The sequence below is a fragment of the Dipodomys spectabilis genome, unplaced genomic scaffold (assembly GCF_019054845.1).
Source record: "Dipodomys spectabilis isolate Male_0828 unplaced genomic scaffold, ASM1905484v1 ptg000030l, whole genome shotgun sequence".
Classification (NCBI taxonomy): domain Eukaryota; kingdom Metazoa; phylum Chordata; class Mammalia; order Rodentia; family Heteromyidae; genus Dipodomys; species Dipodomys spectabilis.
In genome coordinates this window covers 6,254,084-6,273,070 of record NW_024870707.1, presented here as the reverse complement: position 1 = coordinate 6,273,070, position 18,987 = coordinate 6,254,084, and the positions used below count along the sequence as shown (strand labels likewise).

At 45.5% G+C, this 18,987-nt stretch overlaps 1 protein-coding gene across 1 annotated transcript in view; it reads right to left on the bottom strand.

The window, feature by feature from the left end:
* Positions 1-1,162: 1,162 nt before the first annotated feature.
* Dtx4 (deltex E3 ubiquitin ligase 4) overlaps positions 1,163-18,987 on the bottom strand; it is a 41,431-nt gene continuing 23,606 nt past the window's right edge. Inside the window, exons 6-9 of the mRNA XM_042676115.1 lie at positions 18,795-18,947; positions 14,539-14,700; positions 9,318-9,407; positions 1,163-4,645 (exon numbers count right to left, since the gene is read on the bottom strand). Coding sequence (XP_042532049.1) covers positions 4,412-4,645; positions 9,318-9,407; positions 14,539-14,700; positions 18,795-18,947 — 639 coding nt within the window. The 3' untranslated portion in view covers positions 1,163-4,411. The remainder of the gene's footprint in view (positions 4,646-9,317; positions 9,408-14,538; positions 14,701-18,794; positions 18,948-18,987) is intronic.

Below are 18,987 nucleotides of genomic sequence, written 5' to 3'. Positions count from 1 at the left end.
GCCTTGTTAACATTCCCAACCAAGGGCTTGTGTTGACAGTAGACCCATCTAACGAGTTTCGAGTACTCAAGTTGTGGGATTCATGCATTTCCCACTGAGATATGGAAAAGCAAATTGAATTTGAGCCTGGTACTCCCTACTGTCTAGCTGAGATTTGATTCTGTAATTTTTATACCTTAACCCTGCCTCTTCAGCATGTTCTAAACCTTTGTGGGTTCTGAATTAACTATATTTCTGCAAACACGGACTGACTTTGCTCTATGAGTTCTTTGACAATGACTGTCAGAAAGTTAAAATAGAGCCAAAGATTCTCAGGCTTTTAGCAAACTAACTGCCCATTGAAACAAAAAGAGTTCTGTATAACCCTACAAGCCTACTAACAAAACGATGTGTAAATATGTATTAAAATCTTCCATCAACGAACCATGTCTCAATGCTTATCCGTATGAAATCAGAACTTGGGCATCTTCAGTTCATATCCATCAAATGCTTGACCAAGTCAGACCCCACAGGCCTGCGATCCCACTGATCATCATGGGCTGGTGGCTGGGAAAAGACCAGTCCTGGCCTCCAAGAAAACCACACTCTCAGGACTACAGATATGGGTGTCAAGTGGTTCTACCTTTGCATTCTCTTTGTGTTCTTCTTGTTATGACTAATACCGAACATGTTTTTGAAAAACCATCACCTGTAAATGCTTAAAACATACACCAGGGCTGGGAATGTGGCTCAGTGGTAGAGTGCTTGCCTAGTGTGCATGAAGCCCTGGGTTCCTCAGAACCACATACACAGAAAAAGCCCAAAGGGGCACTGTGGCCCAAGTGGTAGAGTGCTAGCCTTGAACAAAAGAAGCTCAGGGACAATGCGCAGGCCCTGAATACTAGCCCTAAAACTGGCCAAAAAAGCATCATATTTTATTCAGGGGGACAGGTTCTTTAAGAAGTGAACATGTACCATGTGGTCAGTTTCTTTGGAGGGTGGGGTAGTGGGGGGAGATGGGGAGAAGAGAGAATCCAATCAGGTCATATATATTAATAAAGTGTAGAAACAAAAAAAGAATGAAAGAAAAAAGACTCCCCCCTTATCTGGTGGAAGGGTTGTGGTTGCTTACAGAGTCAAAGGGAAACAAACAAAACTTCTAAGGTGTAAGTCACTCATCTACCAAAAGCAGTTTGCGGTTGTTCATTTGCCATTTATTGTTCTGCACATACACCTCATGAGCACCAGGTGGCGATGTCCTCTCACAGAGCAACACCAAAAAAAAGAAAACAACCCCAAAACAACTTCAAAACACAGCAGTTTACAAACAGAACACACTACATACAGGTGGACATGTAACTGCCCTCTCCCAGAAGCCCCCACTCAGGCGCCAGAGACCACAGACCAGGAAAAGGGGTAGGGGTCCTCACTTTCGCCCCATGGGTCTTCTCCCATGCACCAAACAGTGCAGTAACCAGGACAAGTACTTTTGACCAAGTATGAAAGCACAGAGAAGTCCAAAGTTTTACAAAAAAAAAGGGGAGGGGAATGAAAACACAAAGGCACAGGCAAACATGTATATATCCTATAACCTTTTAAGGGATGCGTGTCTGACCGAGTGTGTCTCTGCAATCCCAGGTGTTGACCCTAGAGACTCAGGAAGGGAGAACTAGGCTGCTGGTGCCAAGACCACGAAAGGAAAAGCACGGGAGTCCCCTGCTTAGGCCAGGAGAGCACAGCAGGGCCTCTAGTGGGAAATGCCTTGTATCCACGTAGTGGGTGCCCCGGGGTTCTACGGGCAGGGTTCTCCCCGAAATGGAGGCTGTACTTTTCTAGGCTAGTACCAGGGGAAGGCTATGCCCCTCTTGTGATACCTGGCACAGTTGTTAGACAGGAGATCCAAGATCCTTCCTGTGAAGCAAGCCCAAAGCAGAGCAGCAGGAGCGTGAGGTAGCTCCTCCTGAGCATCCCCAGACAGAAAGAGAAGTAGGGCGGGGACCTATCACAGTCCTAGGGGGGAAAGGCTTGTAGGTGTGAAGGCTGAGTATTGCCACAGGCACATTGACTCCTTAAGACCCCCTCTGGGGTCCCCTTCTTCCTGTCCTTGTCTGTCTCCTTCCCACTTAACACCTTCTGCCCGATGAAGCGTCTCTCTACTGTCTATTCCCGGCTACCAAAGAGTTTCTTCATGTCTTTTCCCTCCGCTTCCCATTGCATGTTCCTACCCACAGGCCTTCATCCCAGTGGCCAATAAGCCTAGCAAGTACTTGGCGTGGATGCCGGAGGAGATGACGCTAATCCTATCGTGAGGCTGTCCAAGGGATGGAAGGGGACAGTTCTGCTGCTTCCTTCCTAGCTGTGGCAGGAACGTAGCTGGAGGTGCAGTGAACTCAGGACCAGTCTCCTGGTCTGCTGGTGAGGCAAATCAGCATCTCACTGAATGGAGAGACTGGAGCTAAGAGGACAGGAAGCATTCCTCCTATCACAACTCCTTCTGATGGAACAAATCAACGCCCCTGTAGCCATTCAGAGCATGAAGGAGAATTCAGCACCAGCAAGTCCCGGGAGCTACATGGCATTCAGCTGAATCCACTGGCCACACCAATAGCAAAATGGCCCCATGGCAGGCAGCTACAGAGCTGGCGCTCACAAAAGCGTAGCCTTTGTCTTAAGTACCATTGTTGAAGGTTCCTTTGTTTCTACTTTTCCAAGCATTAAAAACCTTCCAAATCTTATGAAATATATATGAATATATATATTTATATGACAAACCTCCAAAACGTGAGGTATATAAATTCAAATTAGTATCCAGAGGAACTTCCCTCCAAACAGTTCAAAAAAACCAAAACAAAACCCCTACTTTTCAAGATGAAATTGGATTTCCTGAACTGGGTTTCCCTTCTTCATTTCTCCCTCTTTCCTCCTTGACTCCCAATCCATTCTTTATTGGGAGCCAAAGGTAAGAGGCTGTTCTGAGGAGATGGACAGCATCTGGGACACAGCCCAGATGCAGGTTGGATAAGACCATATGTGGTCCCATCCCTGCTTAGGAATGGGCTAAAGAGGCTTTGCTGCCATGCTCTGGGTCAATCTGTAATCGATGGGGTTGGCAGGACGGGGAATCTAGAACCATTTCTGGGCTGGACCTAGGACAGTTGCATGAAGATAGACTGAAATCCTCACAGAAACAGACACTGGATGCAGGCTGGCTCTGATCCAGCCTTGAAAAGCAACAGGGGAGAGGGCAGAGGAGGAGAACCCAGCTCTCACCTCATCGTATCTCTCCAAGTACTGTTCTGACTCCATCCAGACGCAAGTTCATTATGAGCTAGTCAGGCACGGTAAGGAAAAATCACGGGACTGGACCCTGACTACTTGATCCCCATCGGAACTGGGGTTTGGCATCTTGTGAAACAGAGTTGAGGGACAGCGTGGCCCTGTGACACACACACGCACACACACACACGCACACACACACACACATGCACACACGCACGCACGCACATATGCACATGCACAAACAGTACAGAGCCTCGTGTGGGCTACTCTCACAGTGACTTCATGAAACTCATGGCATCTTTGAGCTGGTCTGGGATGAGCTGGGAAGGAGGCATGGGCTCTTCTCCCTTTGGACAGGGCAGATGCTCAACAGACTGCAGCAGGTTCTGGTTCTATCAGAGAAGGGTTGAAAGAGCATTCTGGGATGCCATCCCAGAATCTTTCCATCCACCCAAGAGAACCAGACACCTCTTTGGACCAGGTCAAGGGTGTGAGGAGGAGGAGGAGGAGGACGGAAGGGCCTGGAGAAGCTGAGGACTTAGGAGAAGAGCTCAAGGAAAGAAAGGCTGTCTTTCTGACCCACTCAGCAGGAAATGCTTTCCCACTCTACACCAAGGCATTTGACTTCTGACGTGGCAGCCGTTTGGCGGGGCCTTCCCCTTCGCCCTTCCTCCAGCCTGGCACAGTGGCACCTCCCTGTCTCACAAGAAAGAGAGAGAGGTGGAAATTCCGCTTTCAAAGCAGAGCGGAAACAGCAAGAAGCTTCCTGGGGCAAAGAACTTCTGCCTCACAAGGTCAAGGTATGGCAAGCCCATGTACCGTCCATACCCTGAAATGTGCTGGCCATGACCCCCTACTTGGAGGAGGGAGGGGGAGAGTCCTTGCCTACCCAGCACCAGAACACTCCACGGGACCAGACTAAGGATGATCTTCAACCCACGTCCCCTGTATGTTGGATGAAGTTTATGAATGACATCACCTTTGTCCATCTGGGTGTACCCCCCTGAGGCTGGGGGGGGATGAAGGATGGAGACGGGGCAAGAGGGGAGATGAGGGAGTCAGGAAGGCATGGTAGCAACTTCTACCTCAACTCTCCCTGCTTGCTGTTCTGCAGTCCCCCATGGACCTGGTGGTTATCAAAACCCTTCCAGCCTCAGTCCTTGTCCTGGGAAGCGCTGTCCTCTGAGATGCCCTGGGCAGCCAATTCAGCCAGCACGTTATCCAAGTAATTGGCATCTGGGTAGCCGTGGCCAGTGAGGTTAGAGCCAAACTCTGTCTTGTGGTGCACTTCGTTCCAAATGACGGTGTCTGACTCGCCCGTGGTACTGGAGGTCCCGATAGCAAAGATGAGGCGGCGGTCCCAGGCCACAAGCAGCAGCTTCAGAACCTAGCAGGACGAAGATAGGGAAACAAAGGCAGGTGTTCACGGTGGGTCAGACACTTATCTCTGGGACAGCAGAGCTGTCCCAAGGGTCCCCTACGCCTTCCTCAATCACCCGTGTGGGAAGCAATCCAGTGGGAGAAAGATTAGAACTTGGAGTAAAAGTGTGAGTCTCAGCTCTACGAATGAATAATGGGGGGAGTTTGTGGAAATTCAAGCGTCTCTTTATTGTTTGTCTGTTTGTTTGTTTTTTTTTGCTGGTCATGAGGCCTGAACTCTGGGCCTGGGTGTTGTCTCTCAGCTCTTCAGCTCAAGGCTAGCGCTCTACCACTTTGAGCCACAGCACCACTTCCAGCTTTTTCTGCTTATGTGGTGCTGAGGAATTGAACCCAGGGCCTCATGCATGCAAGGCAAGCACTCTACCACGGAGCCACTTTCCCAGCCCCTCAAGCATCTCTTTAATTCCCACATTTAGAAAATAGTGATCATATAATCTGCCCCAAAAGTTATGAAGACTACATGGAAAGCATTTTCATACCAGTTTATGGATTACAGTACTTCAAAGTATAAGCTACAAACATGAGATATTTTATTATTAGTAGTATTATTATTATAGTATTATTATTTTGGTCAGTCATGGGGCTTGAACTAAGGGCCTATGTGCTGTCCCTGAGCTTTTTGGTTCAAGGCTAGTGTTGCACTACTTTGAGCCACAGCACCGCTTCCAGTTTTTTGAGTGGTTAATTGGACATAAGAGTCTCACGGAATTTCCTGCCTGGGCTGGCTTCGAACCATGATCCTTATATCTCAGCCTCCTGAGTAGCTGGGATTACAAAGATGAGTCACCAGCATTCGGCAAAATATACATTTTAAAGTGCAGTATGCAGGAATTAAAGGTGCTTACGATCTGATAAATGGAATCTCTACCCTTCACCACCACTATGTCAAAATAGAACTCATTTACTAATGGCTAAAGTTTGACGTACAGTACATCTCTAGTGACAGTGTTAAGCACTTTGAACTCTTTGGGTCTACTTTATATATATATATATAATTTATATTTATTTCCTCACTGGTCCTCACACGCACACTTGGAGAAGGTACATGGCTGGTACTACTACTACTGCCCCAATTTCACAAGTGGAGAAATTGAGGCCCAGAAAGGTAACCAGGCTCGCAAAATTTTCTATTTTGCTAAATCCTACCAAATCTTGTGTGAGAAACATTTATCTCTAATGCTCTATTCCAAGTCTTGGTCAGAATAATATCCAGCGTGAAGAAGGCAGCTGATAAAAATTCCTTTGGTTCAAAATGAAACTATTGTGAACATGCTATTGACTGGTGGCTGTAAAAGCAGAGTGGTAGTAGAATAATAATACTAAATTAAAAAATATGAGATAACATTTCCCAAGTGGTTACTTACTAAATGCAAGGCATTTAGTCATGTGGTGGTTACGGAGATTGGATGAGATGTGGTGGTTACAGAGATTGATGAGAACATGCTCTCATGATCCCCCCCGCCTTTCTGACAATGGAAAATAGAAGCCCAGAAGACAAACAAACAAAAATGATGTCTTACTCTTATAGCTTATAGGTGGTGGGTGGGAGCTCGTGGGATGGGAGTTAAGAGTTTGACCTCCAGGCTCTGCTTGACTACACAGCTCAGAGAAAGGTCAGTATAGATTTAGAGAGAGACGCTGAGTCTCTCTCTGAATGGGGAGGATCTACGGTAAATCAAGAGGAAAGGATATGTCAACATACACCCAAGGCATGGGTATTTACAAGAGCTGACATCACACTGCATTTTACAAATGCTACTTTCACTTAGTTCCTACAGTGGTTCTGTCCACACAGAGAGAAATTCTCACCGCTATGTACAGGTTAGTCTAAAAACACGAAACTTTCTACCAGTTTCAACAGACAGTACATAGCGGAACAAGGTCTGGAGCTCGAGCTGACCCAGCTCTAAAGCCCACATGTGGTTGCATCCCTCAGTCTGCAGCAAAGCCAAAGTTAGGGTCCACTACAGCAAGCCAAGGACGACGAGAATTTCACTAGAGAACATTAGTGAGAGAGGCAAGTTCAAATCCACACTGTGGTAGGCATTCTAAGTCAAATGGAGAAGATTGTTACTTTGGGAAGAACAAAGGGTGAATCATCAAAACCATGATTTATTGTTTCTTATTTGTCTGTGTGTGCCAGGACTTGGCCTTGAACTCAAGGCTTGGGCATTATTCCTTAGCTTTTCATTCAAAGCTACTAATGCTCTACCATTTGAATCATTGCTACACTTCTGGCTTTTTAGCATTACTTGGAGATAAAAGTCTCCTGGACTTTCTTGCCCAAGGCTGTCTTCAAATCATGGTCCTCAGATTTTAGCCTCCTGAGTAGCTAAAATTATAGGTGTGAGCCACTGGTGCCCGGCTCCGTTGTGTGTTACTTTCAAATTTCATTTCTCATTAGAAACCATACTTTGGGGTGACTGATCTGGTAGCAAGGGAATGATGAAGAATTAAGTAGGTAAGAAGGAAGAATTATAAAAGAAGTCAAATTGTTTAGAAAGCAATCCATGGAGGAATGAGCCAGATGCACGCAGCAGGTCAGACTGCCAGTATAAGATTATGTCAAGGCCTAGTTCACGCCTGCATATTTGGAAAATATAATTAATCTAAAGAAGAAGGCTAGCTGGGAGCCAGTGGCTTATGCCTGTAATCCTAGCTACTCAGGAGGCTGAGATCTGAGGATCACAGTTCTAAGCCAGCCTGGGCAGGAAAGACCGTGAGACTCTTATCTTCAATTAAATCACAGAAAAAGCCAGAAATGGTGCTATGGCTCAAATGGTAGAGTGTTCGCCTTGAACAAGAGGAGCTCAGAGAGAGTGTGCAGGCCCAGAATTCAAGCTTTAGGATAGGCAATAAATAAATAAATCCATTAAATAAAGAGGAAGGAAGAAGAAGAAGCCTTGAAAACACAATTCAAGCATTATAGTAAGCTATAGAGCCGGGATTCTGATCTACAGTTTTGGCACAGAAAAATGACTCTTCAAAGAGAGATGCCCGAGGCCTAGTCCTGACTGCTTATCTCAGGACATTGATTTTTTTTTTTTTGTCGGCCGTGGAGACTGAACTCTGAGCCTGGGCACTGTCTCTCAGTTCTTCAGCTCAAGGCTAGTACCCTACCACTTGAGCCACAGCACCACTTCGGGCTTTTTTCTGCTTATGTGGTGCTGAGGAATTGAACCCAGGGCCTCAGGAATGCAAGGCAATCACTCTACCACTGAGCCACCTTCCCAGCCCCTCTGAGGACATTTTGTTGGCACATCTTCACTGTGTGGGTGATTCTCTTGTGGTTCTAGACTATCAGAGAAGCAGGGAACATACCCCTACCTCTTGTCATGAGACCTAAATGTCTCCCTGTTGACATTTCACCTACTCAACCCTTCCTAACCTGTCCATGACTTTATGGGGCCTATGAAAGGTGAAGGAATGTAAGAAGCTTCTAGAAGTCTAAATGGGATGACACACGACCCCTTGGATTCTGTCTTGGTTGCCTATCCCCTTTCCACAGGAAGAACATGGACTACGTTGAAATTCTTCTCTCAAGATGACAGACAATATTAGGAGGTGGGAACTATCCACAGCGATTAGGTCATGGGAATAAATCTCGATGAATGGGATTAGTGCTCTTATAAAAGACAGCTGGGAGAGACCCTGTGCTCCACGGGAGGTCATAAAAAGAAGGCTTTGTCTATGAACAGGAAGTGGACCCTTGCCAGATACCAAATCAGCCACTGTCTTGATCTCGAACTTCTCAGACTCCAGAACTGTGAGAAATAAATTTCTGTTGTTTATCAGTCAGCCAGCCTGGGGTATTTTGTTGTAACAATCCACAGCCACAATATCACCACTGACATGCAAAGTACATGGAAACTAAACATTGGTTGTAGTCAGCTGCTGAAATTTGGAGAGCAAAACGGATTAAACCACACTGGTTCTTTCCCCTCTTGAGAGCAGAAGAGACGCTGAGAAACCAGTAGTTTTTGTTTTTTGCTTTTTCTGGGTCCTGATCCACAGAAAGACAAATATGGAAATTTTTACTCTAATTAGAGCTCGTAGAACCTAATTAGGAGTTCTATTCTAATTAGAGTTCACTGAAGCCTGATTATGAATTACTAGGAATCCAGACACCCGATGATTACTCCCTCTGCTGTTTTTGGAATGAGTCCAAGAGTACGAAAGTACATAAAAATAAAATAATCTCCTACTAATTAAGTTGGTCGCCCCAGAGCATTACTCCTCACAATTCCATATAAAACATGATGAGCTAGGGATCTTGTTAAGATGGGGTGGGTTCTAGTTCTGAATTTCTATTAAGCTCCTAAGGGTTATGCTATGTTTCTAGTAGGATCCTTTAAGCAGCAAGGCTCTAGACAAGGGATCCTAAAATAGATCACCCACTTGCAAAAACATTCTCATTATATCCACCCTACCTATGGGATAGATATGACCTTGACTCACATGTTAAGATCACATGACTTGGATATGACCTTGTTACCAGGTGTATTTAGACTTAAAAGAGGCCTGGGACTCTCTGGTCTGTGCATTACAGGAAGCGAAACTTCAGATACCAACCAAAGATGAAACCCCCCATTTCTACATACTGAAACATCTGCTCTTACTTTTCTCCCTTTCTCACTGTCTGGAAGATAGCAGTGTCTTGGGAAACCACGGGCACTGAAACTCTTTCCAGGATTCGGGTGTTCTGGACCCTGAAAGCAGAAAGAAAACAAACAGTATGTTAAGAATATATATTTGACTCAGGAGGCTGCGATCTGAGAATGTTGGTTCAAAGGCAGCCTGGGGAAGGAAAGTCCATGACACTTTTATCTCCAATTAACCACCTAAACACCGGAAAGTGGAGCTGTGTCTCAGCGTGGTACAGTGCTAGCCTTGAGCAAAAAAAAAAAAAGAACAAGGGACAGCACTCAGCCCTGAGTTCAAACTCAATGGCTGACAAAAAAAAAATATATCTATCAATTGAGGTATCTGCTAAGAGGAAGTACAAACTGGAGCTAATTCAAATAATGATGATAATAAAAACTGTGACAAGAATCTAGACAGAGACCCCAAAAGTAAGAGAACTGGTTATTTCCTACACATGCATACATCCTTAGAGTTGGGATTGGAGGAGAAATGCATGACCTAGTTAGATTAGCTGGGTTTCTGTTTCTCATCTCTTTGACATACTTGACATACTCCCTCAGTGGGACGTGAATTTTAAGTGGTTTTGGTGCCCAGGTGCACAGGAAAAGCTTGAAAACAAAGTTGTTTTTCTTTTTTTTAAAATATCACCATTGCCACTAACATCATTTACTGTTTTCTAAATAAGGAAAAACTAAAGCCCAGAGAAGTCCCATGGCTTCCACAATCTTCACAGCTTTGCTGAAACTGAAGCTTCCATTTCCTAAGTCACATTCTCCGCTTCTCACCTCTGAACTACTCAGAATCACAAAGTGTCTCTGAGCTATGAGTTGCACCACTGGAATATTCTACAACAATTCATTCCTGTGTGTCTCCTCCTTTGTCCTCACGGATTTTTATTTGTCTGCGTGTGGTCAACATGGATTGTGTAATTCAGGACTAAAAAAATCTGTTAGCAACATTTCACCTGTCATCATTTAATACCCTATTAAACAAGTAGTCTCAAGTCACTGACTGGGAAAGAAATGGACGCAGAACGGAGCTGGGATCCAGGTGCTGTGGTGTGGGGTATGGTTTGTCCCTTCTGAAACTCTTGTTGGCATGAAGCTGCCACTGGAGCTAGATACATGGGGCCTATAAGGGCTAGCAAGCTTGTCCAGAGGGATTGATGCCTTTCTAACAGGAGTTTCCACCTTGCTCTCAAGAGACTAGATTACTGGTTACTGGGAAAGTGTCTTGCTATAAGGCCGGGCTGCTTTCTTTTGTTCTCTGCCATGAGTTGAAGCTGCCAGAGGTCCTGGCCAAATGCTACCAGAAATATCTGTGGATCTTGAGCTTTCTAGCCTTCAGAGCCATTGCCACCTAAACCTTCATACATTAAAAAAGATTATCTGCAAAACATTGTACAAGGGGGTTTCATTTTTCACCTATCCATTTATGTAGACAATGCACCTTGATCAAAGTCCCCTCCTCCATCATTCTTCCCCTCTCCCATACCCATCTTAGTCAAGTTTTCTTGTTTATTTTCATGTACATACATTGAGGATTATGATCACATTCGCCCACCTTCCCTCTCTTTTGCCTATCCTCCTCCCATTGAATAAAGAGTTTTCTTTATTTAAGATAAATTGCCCAACCTCAGGTATTCTGTTATAGCAACACATAACACACCAAGATACCAGATTTCCTAATTAGGGACCACCATGACTTCACTGATCCCCTTTAGCACCTCATGAAAGCCATAGATTTTCAGCCACCACGTATGTATTTGTCACCAGCACAAACATTTGTCTGTCAATTCTGAGCATACTCTGCAGAGATAAAAATGCGTTTTCAAAAACCCTTGCAGATACAACCACTACAATGTCACTAATGTCAGGCATAAATTCTGACACAAACCGTCCCACAGGTGATCAGTAAATGCATTCGGGCTGAACAAGTGGATGACAAAACTTAGAGCACACAGTATTTTCATTCTTTCTTGTGCAAAACGGCCCAAAGTTAATTTTTTTTTTTTTTTTTTTTTTTTGTCGGTCGTGGGGCTTGAACTCTGGGCCTGGGCGCTGTCTCTCAGCTCTTCAGCTCAAGGCGAGCGCTCTACCACTTGAGCTACAGCGCCACTTCCGGTTTTCTGGTGGTTTATTGGAGATAGGAGTCTCATGGTCTCTCCTGCCTGGGCTGGCTTTGAACCGCGATCCTCAGATCTCAGTCTCCTGAGTAGCTAGGATTACAGGCGTGAGCCACCAGCGCCCGGCTCCAAAGTTAATTTTTTTAAAGTATGGTTTGGATTTGAATCCTACAGCTCAAGATCGCTTATAATTTGACCAGCTGAATGAAGAGGGTAAATGCAAGGGGCAGAGGGGGGGTGTGGTGTGGTTCTCAGAGAGCAGAAAGGTCCCTGTAAGCTGAAAGAAGGGATGTCTTCTTGGAGCTGCGGGCTCTGACAGTGATGATTTCCCAGTCCTGAGGAACCGCAGCAGATCGTCCAGCATCACCTTAGACAGGGCTGCTGCTGGTCAAACCACCTCCGTGAGGGCACTCAGTTGGGCCACGGCTCCAACTGCTTCTCTCCTGTCGGGGGGTGGTTGTGGTAATGTGTCCAACTCAAAACTCTGCCTGGCACTGACCCAGCCAGGCTGTGTATTCTGGGCAGGTGGCCAGGTAGAGCGGTCACGACTCTGTCTCGGTGCAGCCCAGAGCTTTTGCTCTAGGGACTTGTTCTCTGCAGGGGAAGCAGTGCTCGAAAGTCTCAAAGCCTCTCAGAAGCTCAAATTCGCGTGACCCTCAGAGTTCTGAGGGACACAGAACTGAGCGTCTAGCTACTGCTTCTCAGCAGTTAAGTCTGCATCGAGACACACATTCCCCCCAATACAGGCATTCCTCAAGGAGTCAGGGCTCTGCAGAGGCAGCAGACATCCCCTCCACACCCCAGGGGAGGATCTCTGATCATTTGCCTTGGAGGCCTGAAAGGTTACCTCTCCTCAATGAATATCCCACCCAGACCTTTGTGCTTGTCAATCAATACAGTCTACTTTCATTCTCTTTCTGCCAGTTTTCCTATTTTCATCCATCTTGATTGCTGTTAACTAGTTGTAGGTCTTGGGGATTGAATCTTAGATCAGAGTCTGATGTTTTTGCTTCCTACAATGCACAGCCTAATGGAAACCAGGTCAGTCAATTGGTTGTTCAGGAGTGTTCCACTTAACCAAACACACTCAACCCACTGACTGGAGGCCTAGACTGCTCCCCTGGTCTCCTTATCTGTCTTTTCCCTTCTCAGGGCTTTGTCAGGCCAATTCTCCTAAAGCCTACTCCTGATCACGTGACCTTTCATAATCCTACTCATACACCTGCTCTTCAAGGGTTTCCTCAATGCCTGCCAGTGCTCAAGGCCTCCTGTGACCTGACTACAGCCCCTTTCAATCACTGCTAGTCACCTACATTCCCATCATACTTCCGTCCCTCTACCCCCTTAGCAAGCCTCGAGCCTCGAATGTTTCCTCATTGCCTTTCCCCATCTCCACTTTCTAATCTTCCAACTAAAAATCCTTTCCATTTCTTCACATCTTTCAGAGCTCTCCACACCATGTCTCTTTTTCCCTTCCAGACAGGTGCACCTAAGCCCTCAAACAATGAAGGCAACCAAGTACCACGCCTCTTCAGACTGTGTCCAGCACTCCAAGATGCATACAACGATGGTCTCTCCCACCCCACCCCACTCCTTCTGTTCCCAGCTGTACATGTGAACAGACCCAGCTCAGCATGAGCAGGCAGCTGTCCAAGTCTCCAGCGTACGATGACTCAGTCAGGAATGGAAACTCAGGTTCACTGGACATGGAAGGCCTTGTGTTTCCCTTTGTTTACACTCCCTCTCATCCGGGCATCTGCAGCACATCTGCTTTCTTCCTTTTTTTTTTTTTGGTCTAGGTTAGTTGGTGAAGTTATTTATCTTTTTCTCCTTCCCAGTTGATTGCTCCCCACAACGAGCAATCGTGTGTTTCTCAATTGTTTTATGGGTTATCATACCTTCCTGTTTTATTTCCTCATCACACCACTCTTTGGAACTACCTTGTTTATTTGTTGACTTTATGACCTCCCAGCTTCCCTAGAATTCAGCTTTCAGAGATCAAGCCCTGTGTGGTTTGTACGGTGTTCAGTACCAGGAATATGCCTACACCACAATTCACCCTCAAGTATTTGTTAGGTAAAAGACAAAACTCGTAGAATTCAAGTAAGAGGGAGTAAAAGAGGCCAAACTAATAGATATAGGCTGAAGAAATGAATCCAGTCCGCATCCTAGAATATTCAGAACTTTAGAAAAAGCTTCACTGTGTGAAGAGAGGGACTTGGTTGCATTTACTTGTAGGAAGGAAGATTATTCAGATTTGTTCCCTAGGACTGTCTTTCCAAATCCAAAAAGCAAAGCCTTGTGTAACTGTCAAAGTCAAACTGTAAATAACTGCTCAGCCAAGAATTCCACTTCTAAGGAAAGGGGCGACATCGATCAAGATGCACTGTATCCTTAAACAGATTTGTTGAATGGTAATTTCTTTGTACAACTACTTAAAGATAATAAAAATATAATTAAAAAAAAGAATTCCACTTCTGGAAGTGGTGCTGTGGCTCAAGTGGTACAGTGCTAGTCTTGAGCTGAGGAGCTCAGGGACAGCACCCAGGCCCAGAGTTCAAGCCCTACAACCAACCAAAAAAAAAAAATTCCACTTCTAAAAACATCTCTACCGATAGACTTGTGTGGGTGCAAGGCTATTCATTACAGCACTATTTATTATAACAAAAGATTAGAAAAATACATATGAATGTCAAATGGGAGGGAATTGAGTTATTTATACAACGGTTTATTACGCAGGCCTAAGAAAGAATGAGGAAGCTCTTTCTATACGGACATGGGGGAAGCTATAGACTACATTGTTCATTGAAAAATGCAGGGTGTAAAACAATGCACCAAAAATGCCACTCTTTGTGTAAAAATGGGAGGGGTGGATGCAATCTCTGCTGCCTGTGCACAAAGAATCCTGGAAGGAAACGTAAGAAAATAAGAACAATAGTGTGTATGTATGTATGTTGGGTGAGTGCGGGGAGCTGGGCCCCGCAGAAGGCAGACAAGAGTAGGAAGGAGACTTTTCATGGCATAACATGTTACCTGCAAACAATCCAAGCCAAGCCTTGTGGCCATCTCACCTGAATGCCAGGGGGGATGCTGTAGATAATCCGGATGGTTTTGCAGTCTGGGTGGCCAGGCAAAGAGTGCGGGATGAGGTGGTACTCCATCTTCCCGGGAGGCTGGGTGCCTGTCTTCACCCCATAAATGGTCTTACAGGTTGGACACTGCAGACTACCATCCTAAGGAGGCAAACCCAAAACAGAAAGATTGGAGAAGGGCTTTAGCGATCACCTCTCATCCAGCTCACAATGATCAAGGGCAGAAGGATGATATGCACCCCTCTGAAGAATACACCCAAACCCTGTCCAGACAGTTAGGCCCGTTTCTGCCTTTTCCAAAGTAACAGGAAAAAAATGCACAAATAACCCACAATTCAAGCTATGGGACGTAAGAGAGATGTTCCCAATGAGGAGATCAGCTAAGCAGGACAGAGAGCCTGCTTCAGGAATCACGATTTAACTCCCAAAATGAGAGGAACAGACAGCAAGTATCTGGGAGCCGTGATTATCTAGGGAGTTTTCTAAAAATAAAGATGTCTGACCCCACACCAGGTCCACTGAAACAGATGGGAGAGGAGTTTGGAATATAACATTTAAAGTCAAGCTTCCTGGATTTCTCAGTTCTGTCATTCTAACCTGCTGCGTGACCTTGGATATACTCCTTAGCTCTTTTATTTTTCAGTTTCCTTGCAGAACAAGGATAATAATAGTATCTGTGTCCTTGGGTTGTGGAAGAATTAAATGAGATAATCCATGGGTGTCTAGCAGCGGCGGCATTTCTCAGTATTTGATGATTTCTATGGAAGGACAAAATGCCTACACAGGTTTGGAAGTTACTCCTTCAGAAAGATAAATTGGGCACTGTACTGGAATAACTGAAGACGATTCTAGAAAAATAATCCTTGAAAAGTTATAAACTGGCTTACAAGTGTGGGTGATGATAAATAGCTAGAGGGAATAACTGCAGTATTTCAAATCTTGTGCTACAGTTTTCATGTTCTCTTATTTAGGCCTCATCTTCTGATAGGAACTAGGAAGGAATTACAAGCCTGTTTTATAGAGAAGAGACTTCAGGCACAGTAAGATGAAAGGGCTTGCGGCCAGCCAGAGCTAGAACTCCAGTGGATCTGCTCTGCCCAACCCCCCCTTTCCCCCCCCCCCCCCCCAGCAACTCTGTTAGTGGCCCAAGGGGTTGCCATGGTTTCAGTCTGGAATGTCATCCAGGAGCTTGTGCGGTAAAGGATTGGATGGCAGTTGATGGGCTGTAGGGAAGTGATTGGAGATGAGGGCTTTGACCTCATCAGTGGACATAACTACGGATAGAGTCATAATTTGATGGTATTATTGGAAAGTTGTGGAGATGTAGGAGGCAGGGATTGTTGAAGGAGGCAGGTTACTGGCAGTGTGCCTTGGAAGGGTCTATCTTGTCCACAGCCCCTCTCTTTCTCTCTCTCTCCTGTTCTTTCTCTTTCCCTCTCCCTCTTCCTCTCCTTCTTGAAAAAAGACTAAAGTCTCCGAAACTGTGAGCTAAAATAAATCTTTCCTCTTTTAAGCTATTTTTATCAGGTATTTTGTCATAGCAATGAAAAGTGACTAACATATTCTGGAGGTAGTGATGTGAAGCGTCATGGTTTTCACAGCAGGACCTGGTGTCACCTGGTGAGAGGGGAGAATCGGGGCAGGATCTGGACAGCAAATCCGATTCCCAGACTCATAAAAACAGAAACAAACAAACAAACAAACAAAAAGCAGTGTGGGGGCAGAGCCGGAGAAGGCTTAGAGCAACTTCAGTAGAAAGCTAGGAGCCAAGCCCTCACTGCTACCCGCTTCTCTTCAGGAAGACAGAGCTCCTCGGTAGAGCTATTTTTGAGGACATTTTCATTCATTTAGAGGAATGGCTCCTATTCAGGGCAACTACTCTCTCTCCCTCTGAAAACAGCATTCCATTCTCTGTGGTGGCCTTAACTCTCTTCATGACCTCTGGTGGAGTCCCTCCATTCTCTCTGAGTCTGTTTGATAACATCAAGACATGCACTTCAAAGTCTGAGGGCAAAGGAGAACAAAAGAGAATGCCTTAGGAAACATTTCTGAAGCGTTACAGACACAAATGCAACCAGTTACTTAGGCATTCTTGAATTCAGTCATCCAAAATGGAATGAATGAGCTCAGGAACTTCCTCTAAATCCAAAATAACCTCTGAACACCAGAGGTTCCAACAAAAGCCATCAGTCCGGGGCTGAGCACAGGATCCAGACTTTTACCCTCCATCCCTAGGAACTTGAGAAAGAGTCCAATGTTGCAAAGTCAAAGTTCCATGAAATAAATACCAGGAAACACGTATTTGAAAAAAGTGGCATGGGGTCAAGGGGAGAAGGGTAGACGAATGGAGAGAAGAACAGAATTCAGCCAAGAATTCAATGGAGAGCCGGGCGCCAGTGGCTCATACCTGTAATCCTAGCTACTCAGGAGGCTGAGATCTGAAGCCCGAAGTTCGAAGCCACCCTAAGCAGGAGAGTCTGTGAGGACTCTTATCTCCAATTAATCACCAGAAAACTGGACGTGGGGCTGTGGCTCAAAATGGTAGAGCATTAGCCTTGAGCAAAAGAGCTCAGGGACAAGAGTTCAAGCCTGGACTTCAAGCCCCATGACTGACAGGGGAAAAAAAAAGAATTCAATGTATAACCTATACAATTAAGACAAGTGAGGGAAAAGGTAGGTTGGGAGGGATGGGTGAGGATGTTGATGGGGTGAAATTGATCAAGGGGGATTATATTCATAAACTGCTTTGTAAAATGAAAATTAATAATAATTTAAAAAAGATCCCAAGGTGGGACCTTTGGGAACATCAATCCTAAAGGGTTCATAAAGATGAAAGGGGAAAATACAGCCATAGTACAAAGAGATTTCATTTTGAATAATAATAATAATAATAATAATAATAATAATAATACCAGCTTTATCAGCTGGTATTATTTTTTTTTATCTCCACTTCACAGATGGAAAATGTACTCTGATGGATCCAAATAGTCTGGCCCAACATCATTTAGCTCCTAACTCAGAAGCCTAGTGCGGTCTGCTTCCTCTTTTACTTCTGCTCAACTCCAACTCCTCCCTGCCCTCCCTCCCCCCCCTCCCCCCCCCCCCCCCCCCACTAGCAAGAGATCTTAAGAACAGCCCTTCAATTAAAGACAGATATTTTCTTGGATAAGTAGAAAGTTGAGAGGGATATAAGAAAAATTGTAGACTTGGATGTGAAATAAGCTTGGCCTAGAGAAATCAGTAGGATTCGAATTCATGGAAATGGCAGTGAAGGTTACACTAGGCATAGGAAAGAACCTAAATCAATAATGCAGAAACAGGCAGACATCATAAGAGAAAAATCATCACCTAGGAAGTCTCTCTGAGAGCTGAATGGGGATCAGTGTCAACTCGTGGAGACAAACAGCTCTCCCATCCTCCAAGGGGGAAAGGGGAGCGCTGAGGGCCGAGAGATTACCGGGTAGACAGGTAGACATTCACAAGTCTTTAATGCCTTTGGAAGGCCAATCAGGAGTGTTTTAAGGCTGGGTGCTGTTGGCTTATGCCTATTATCCTAATTAGTTAGGAAGCTCTGATCTGAGAATTCAGATTCAAAGCCAGCGCAAAGCAGGAAAGTCCAATTAACTAGCAAAAGGCCAAAAGTGGAGCTGTGGCTCAAGCAGTAGAATGCCATCCTTGAGCAAAAAAAAAAAAAAGTTAAGAGACAGCGCCTAGAGCCTGAGTTCAAGCTCCAGTATGACAGAAGAAAAGCAAACAAGCAAGCAAGCACAAAGAAAGAAGTACTTTTGAAGCTACCAGAGGAAAACGAATTAGAATGTAACACCATTAGATTGCTAGCCCGGAGAAAGGCCACGTGAACCCTTTCACACCAGCGTGAACACACACCCTGGGCCCAGCGCTGTGATAAGAGAATACCTTCTTCTTGGATGGGGACCCACTTTACCCAGCCATAGGCTGTAAGACCGGGGTACTCTCCTCAGAATCCCCATGGATGAGACGTTCACCTCCGCTCAGACCAGCATACCCAATGTACAGATTGGGGAAGCTGACCCAGAGAAGGCAGGTTTCCTTAACACTGCGATTTGGGGGATAATAGCCCCTGCTCAGCCGTGCCGTTCTGTATTGTCTGTGAGACTCCCCAGATCACCCCAGGGTAGGAACGAGGAGGGACTCCACGCTCTTGATCCTTCACAGACCAGCTTTGGGGCCAGCAGGCCTCACTGAGCGGCACTAACCTTGTTCCCGTTATTGTACATGGCCACCAGGCAGTAGATATGGTAGACATGTCCACATCGGGACAGCTTGCCCACCAGGTCAGGCTTGATGGTTGGCTGTGGGCCCTTGTAACCTGAGGGGGCTGTGAGGCGCTCCATGCAGATGGTGCAGTCCTGGGGCAGAGCAAAGAGAACAGAGAGGCTGTCAGCCCTC